At 47.5% G+C, this 6,314-nt stretch overlaps 1 protein-coding gene across 2 annotated transcripts in view; it reads left to right on the top strand.

Annotated features, from left to right (window-relative positions):
* The first annotated feature begins 3,501 nt into the window (after positions 1–3,501).
* Positions 3,502–6,314, top strand: part of ostm1 (osteoclastogenesis associated transmembrane protein 1) — a 32,561-nt gene continuing 29,748 nt past the window's right edge. Inside the window, exon 1 of one of the 2 annotated variants that reach the window (XM_068027164.1) lies at positions 3,502–3,935. In XM_068027164.1, the coding sequence (XP_067883265.1) occupies positions 3,561–3,935 (375 nt within the window). In that variant the 5' untranslated portion in view covers positions 3,502–3,560. Of the gene's footprint in view, positions 4,020–6,314 lie in introns of both variants that reach the window. The other variant, XM_068027163.1, reaches the window with a different exon arrangement.

Below are 6,314 nucleotides of genomic sequence, written 5' to 3'. Positions count from 1 at the left end.
CTATGTGCCACCACATGTACACACTGGACCTCTCTCTCCTGAAGCACCACCTCACCTTATCTCAAAGCTGTTCTACTCCCCAGTTTCATTTCATTCTTCGTCTTATCCAACGCATTAAAAACATTTTTTTCTTCCTTTCAGGTGTTAAGGAACCCAAACTCCAGCAGCTGATGGGGACTAACGCCCCTCCAGATCCTTCTTCCCCTTCACTTCCCTCTGACCCCAACCCTTCTGATCTGACCCCTTGCCGTGTATTCAGTATACCCTCTGACCTTCCCCTCTGACGCTGAACATTCTGTACTCAGCAAAGGACTCAGTTTTATCCCCTTACACTCCGACCTCAATGAATTTCGCGCTAGGCATGACATTGAGCTCTTCTTCTATCGCCTCCATGCTCACTTAGAGTCATAGAGAGATACAGCATAAAAACAGGCCCTTCGGCCCACCGAGTCTGTGCCGACCAACAACCACCCATTTATACTAATCCTACATTAATCCCATATTCCCTACCACATCCCCAACATTCTCCTACCACCTACCTACACTAGGGGCAATTTACAATGGCCAATTTACCTATCGACCTGCAAGTCTTTGGTTGTGGGAGGAAACCGGAGCACCCGGCGGAAATCCACGCGGTCACAGGGAGAACTTGCAAACTCCGCACAGGCAGTACCGAACCGGGGTCGCTGGAAATGTGAGGCTGCGGTGCTAACCACTGCGCCGCCATTTGACCAGGAGTCCTCCCCCCGACCAGCAGGCCCATTCACCCGCCTCCAGCATTCTCCCTCCACCTGGACCCCTCCCTCTGGCCTCTTACCCACTCTTGATCTTTTCATTGAGAACTGTCGCCGAGACATCGGCCATGCCAATTTCTCTGCCCCCCTCACTCACTCTAACCTGTCCCCCTCTAAACTTGCTGCACTCTGTTCTCTCAGGTCTAATCCCGACATTGTAATCAAACCTGCTGACAAGGGTGGTACTGCTGTTGTCTGGCATACCGACCTCTACCTTGCAGAGGCTCGGCGCCAACTCTCAGACACTTCTTCCTACTAACCCCTGGACCACGACCCCACCACCGAACATCAAGCTACTGTCCACAGGACTGTCACTGACCTCATCCCCTCTGGAGATCTTCCCTCTACATCTTCCAACCTCATAGTCCCGCAACCCCGGACAGCCCGCTTCTACCTCCTTCCTAAAATCCACAAACAGGACTGTCCTTGCAGACCCATTGTTTCAGCCTGTTCCTGCCCCACTGAACTTATTTCTTCCTATCTTGACTCTACCTTTTCTCCGCTGGTCCAGTCTCTTCCCACCTACATCCGTGACTCTTCTGACGCCCTACGTCATTTTGACAATTTCAAGTTTCCTGGCCCCAACCGCCGCCTCTTCACTATGGACGTCCAATCTCTCTACACCTCCATCCCCCACCAGGACAGTTTGAGGGCTCTCCGCTTCTTCCTTGAACAGAGGCCCAACCAGTCCCCATCAACCACCACCCTCCTCTACCTGGCTGAACTTGTTCTCACATTGAACAACTTCTCCTTCAACTCCACTTATTTCCTTTAAGTAAAAGGTGTTGTTATGGGTGCCCACACGGGTCCTAGTTATGCCTGTCTTTTTGTGGGATATGTCAAACATTCCTTGTTCCAGTCTTACCCAGGCCTTCTCCCCCAACTCTTTTTCCGATACATTGATGACTGTATCGGTGCCGTTTCCTGCTCCCACCCCAAACTGGAAAACTTTATCAACTTTGCTTCCAATTTCCACCCTTCTCTCACCTTTACATGGTCCATCTCCAATGCTTCCCTTCCCTTCCTAAACTTCTCGGTCTCCATCTCTGGGGATAGGCTGTCTACTAATATTTATTATAAGCCCACCGACTCCACAGCTACCTTGACTACACTTCTTCACACCCTGCGTCCCACAAGGACTCCATTCCATTCTCCCAGTTTCTCCATCTCCGTTGCAGCTGCTCTGATGATGCAATCTTCCACAACAGTGCTTCTGATATGTCTTCCTTTTTCCTCAACCGAGCATTCACCTCCCCCCCACCCATTGTGGTTGACAGGGCCTCAACCGTGTCCGGCCCATTTCCAGGACCTCTGCCCTCAGCCCTTCCCCTCCCTCCCAGAACCGCGATAGGGTTCTCCTTGTCCTCACTTTCCACCCCATCAGCCTCCACATCCAAAGGATCACCCTCTGCCATTTCTGCTGCGTCCCGCGTGATGCCACTACCAAATGCATCTTTCCTTCCCCTCCCCTGTCAGCATTCCAAAGGGATCATTCCCTCCGCGACACCCTGGTCCACTCGTCCATTACCCCCAACACCTCGTCCCCTTCCCACGCAATCGCAGGAGGTGTAATATCTGCCCTTTTATCTCCTCACTATCCAAGGCCCCAAACATTCCTTTCAGGTGAAGCAGCGATTTACTTGTACTTCTTTCAATTTAGTATACTGTAGTCGCTACTCACAATGTGGTCTCCTCTACATTGGGGAGACCAAACGCAGGTTGGATGACTGCTTTGCAGAACACCTCCACTCAATCTGAAAGCATGACCCTGAGCTTCCGGTTGCTTGCCATTTTAACCTGCTCTCATGCTCACATCTCTGTCCTGGAGTTGCTGCAGTGTTCCAGTGAACATCAACACAAGCTCAAGGAACAGCATCTCATTTACTGATTAGGCACGCTGCAGCCTGTCGGACTGAATATTGAGTTCAATAATTTGAGGACGACGGGCCCCCCTTTTTGCTTTTAGTTCTTCTTTTTTCTTTGTTTATTTTGTTTTAGTTTGTTTCATCATTCTTTTTTTTATCATGTGCCTGCCCACTCTTTTTTCATGTTTGTACTTTGGGCCAGGCCTGTTCATTTTTCTGTCAATTAACAACCTCGCTGCACTAACACTTTGTCTTTCAGCACACTATTAACATACCGTTTGCCTTTGCTCCATGACCTTCTTGTCAGTTATTCTCTGGGACTCTGTCCTATCAACACCTTCCCTTCTGTTATCTCTTGCCCCACGCCCATTTTATTTGCTTAAAACCTATTACATTTCTAACCTTTGCCAGTTCTGATGAAAGGCCACTAACCTGAAACGTTAACTCTGCTTCTCTCTCCACAGGTGCTAACAGACCTGCTGAGTATTTCCAGCATTTCTTGTTTTTATTTCACATTGCCAGCATCTGCAGTATTTTGCGTTTATTTATCCACAGAGTATTAGCCCAGGCCTCTGCATTGCTACTTCAGTGACATTACCACTGTGCCACTGCCTCCCTTGTTGCATTCCCTGTTTTTTTCCCCATACACCTGTACTTTTTTCCTTCGCCAGTATGAATCTACTTCCACCCACCCATTCAGTGCAATCTACACCATAAACATCCGGCTGCTAAAGGCATGCAGCCACTAAATTGTAGAGATCAGTGCAACAAACCCTGACCAATCTGCCCACATGACTCGCCACAGACTGGTTTCCCTCCTTCCTGCCCTGACGTCACAGTCACGCGTGTCACCCTCGCTCCGGCCGTCAGACACAGCGAATGCGCAGTCTCAGCGGAAGAGATGGCTGGCGCTGGTTTGTTGTCTGCTATTTTACTGGGCTTAATCAGGCACGGAGCCCTCAGCACCTCCGCCGCTGTTGGCGGTGGTAGTGTCAGCGCTGCACTCTCGCTGGAAGGTGCGGGTTTCCGCAGAACCGACGACGTCTCACTGGAAAGCCCGGCTCTGGCCTGGTGGGGCGGCACCGGCGTTTACCGAGAGGATGGGCCTTTGCCCCGCAGGGTGCGGGGAGCCAGCGGCCCGCCTGACTGGGGCAGCGCCCCCGCCTGGTGGATGACCTCTGGGTTGGACTCGGCGCATTTGCTGGGGGAGAGTGAAACCTGTCAGCAGCTGCTGCAGGAATTTGCCGAGAGCAGCGCCGCTCTGGCCGACTGCGTGGTGAGGAACGCACGGCCGGTGCGGATCTGCGAGAAATGTGTCACGCAGTTTCACAGCTTCTGGGAGGCATTTGCCAACATCTCAGTACGTGCCGGGGAGCGAGTGTTTCATCGCTTCAAAGATATACCAAGTCTTTCTCTCGCTGTTCCTGCGGCTCCTAGTTACATCTGTTACACTGCATCCGCTGATCGATGTTGCATGTTACTTGTTTGTCTTGTTTAAAATGCTCATGCAGTCAAGGAGTGTGTAGTCCCGCTGGGCTTCTCCTCCGCTCCTACCCACCCCAGTCCTGATGTGGAAGGAGCCTTTCATCCAAGATGCCAATTGTTCTTTGAGAGTAAACATTGTGAATCGTTAATAAAAACAGAAAGTGATGGAAATACTCAGCAGGTCAGGCAGCGTCTGTGGGGAGAGGGAAGCACGAGTTACGTTTCAGGAGTGACCTCTCAGAATAGATCTGATGAAAGGTCACAGACCTGAAACGTTAACTCTGCTTCTCTCTCCACAGATGTTGCCTGACCTGAGTATTTCCATCACTTTCTGTTTTTATTTGATTTCCAGCAGCTGGAATTTTATCTTGTGAATGATTACTTCCTATTGAATTACTTGTAAGGGAAGATGTGAACAATATTTTCTCTCCAGGAAAAGAGCACCAATGCAAATTCAAGACTTTGACACAAATGAGCCCTAGACGGAGCGTAAAACAAAAAATTCCAGTTAGGTAGTACTTTATCCCAGTGTTGAGAGAACAGGATATTTGAGGCAGCAACATTCATTGATGTAGTCACTGGACACTGAGGAGGTACAAGTAGGTTGGAGATATGGTGCCAATGTTTTTTTTAAAAAAAAACAAAATAGGCATACACCTAATCTATTAATCTGACACAGGAATGAAGACATAAGTACTGATTATCAGGATTAAATTTGAGGCCTGCATGACAGCAACAACTTCGTAAGCAATGTTTGTACTGGCTGACCAACCATCTTGATTATTTTGACCAAGAATTGGCTGTTGAAACCTTCATCCATGCCTTTGTTGTCTCTAGATTTTATTATTCTAGTGTTCCCCTGGCCAGCCTCCAAAAAGTTGAACTCATCCAAATCTCTGCAGCCTGTATCCTAACTCAAACGAAATCCTGTTCATCGATCACCCCTGTGCTCGTTGACCTACACATCAGGCTCTTATATAAAAGCAAAATACTGCGGATGCTGGAAATCTGAAACAAAAACAAGAAATGCTGGAATCACTCAGCACGTCTGGCAGCATCTGTGGAAAGAGAAGCAGAGTTAACGTTTCGGGTCAGTGACCCTCACATCAGGCTCTTAGTCTGACAATGCCTTATTTTTAAAATTCTCGTCTTTGTTTTAAAATCCCTCTGTGGCCTCATCCCTCCCTATTCTGTAACCCCCTCCAGCCCTACAACCTTTTGAGATCTTTGTGCTGTTCCAATTCTGGCCTCTTGCATATCTTTGCTTTTAATCACTTCGTCATTGCTGACCTAAAACACTCTGCCTTTCCACCTCTCCTCCTTTGAGATGCTTCTTAAAACCTACCTCTTCAACCAAAATTTTGGTCACTTGTCCTGATAGCTCCTTATGTGGCTCAGTGTTAAATCTTGTTTGGTAATGTTCCTGTGAAGCACTTTGGGATGTTTTATTTCATTCAAGGTGAATGTTGTTGAAGTGACATACCAAGTCAACTGAAACATCTGATGATGCTGAGTACTCAGACTTCCATAAGGTATTTGATAAAGTTGCGCATGAAAAGTTACAAATTAAATTCAAAGCTGTAGAAGATTCAGGACCAAATGTGGATGTTGCTAAGAAACTGTCTGAAGAGTAGAAAACAATATAGTGGTTAGAGGAGTATTGTGGTGGTGGGGGAAGTACTGAGTCAGGTGCCCTGGAGATCATGATAGGATCACTAGTGTTTTTACTTTGTATTAGTGACTTAGATTGAGAAATTCAATGTCAGTGGGTTGTATTTGCACTTGATACAAAACTAGGAGAGATAGTGGAATTGAAACAGCCCAAATATTACAAAATGAGGAGCTGAATGATAAATTAAATTAAATGTGGGCCAGTGTAAACAACAACTTATATTTATAATAGCGTCTTTAATGTTGTACAGCATCCAAAGGTGCTTCACAGGAGCATAATCAAATGAAATTTGACATCGAGTCACATGAAATATTAGGACAGGTGACCAGAGGTAGATTTTAAGGAGCATCTTAAATCACCACCTCAAGGGCAATTAAGGATAGGCACCAATAATCCAATAATCCAATAATATTGAGGTTGGCCTTGTCAGTGATGCTTACATCCCATGAAAGAATAAAAAAGGACCGAGGCACTCGGGGAGGGAAAGTACTTCATGTA

Source organism: Heterodontus francisci, chromosome 3 (genome assembly GCF_036365525.1).
Source record: "Heterodontus francisci isolate sHetFra1 chromosome 3, sHetFra1.hap1, whole genome shotgun sequence".
Classification (NCBI taxonomy): Eukaryota; Metazoa; Chordata; class Chondrichthyes; order Heterodontiformes; family Heterodontidae; genus Heterodontus; species Heterodontus francisci.
The sequence above is the reverse complement of the archived record's forward strand: the minus strand, read 5'-3'. Positions and strand labels throughout refer to the sequence as shown.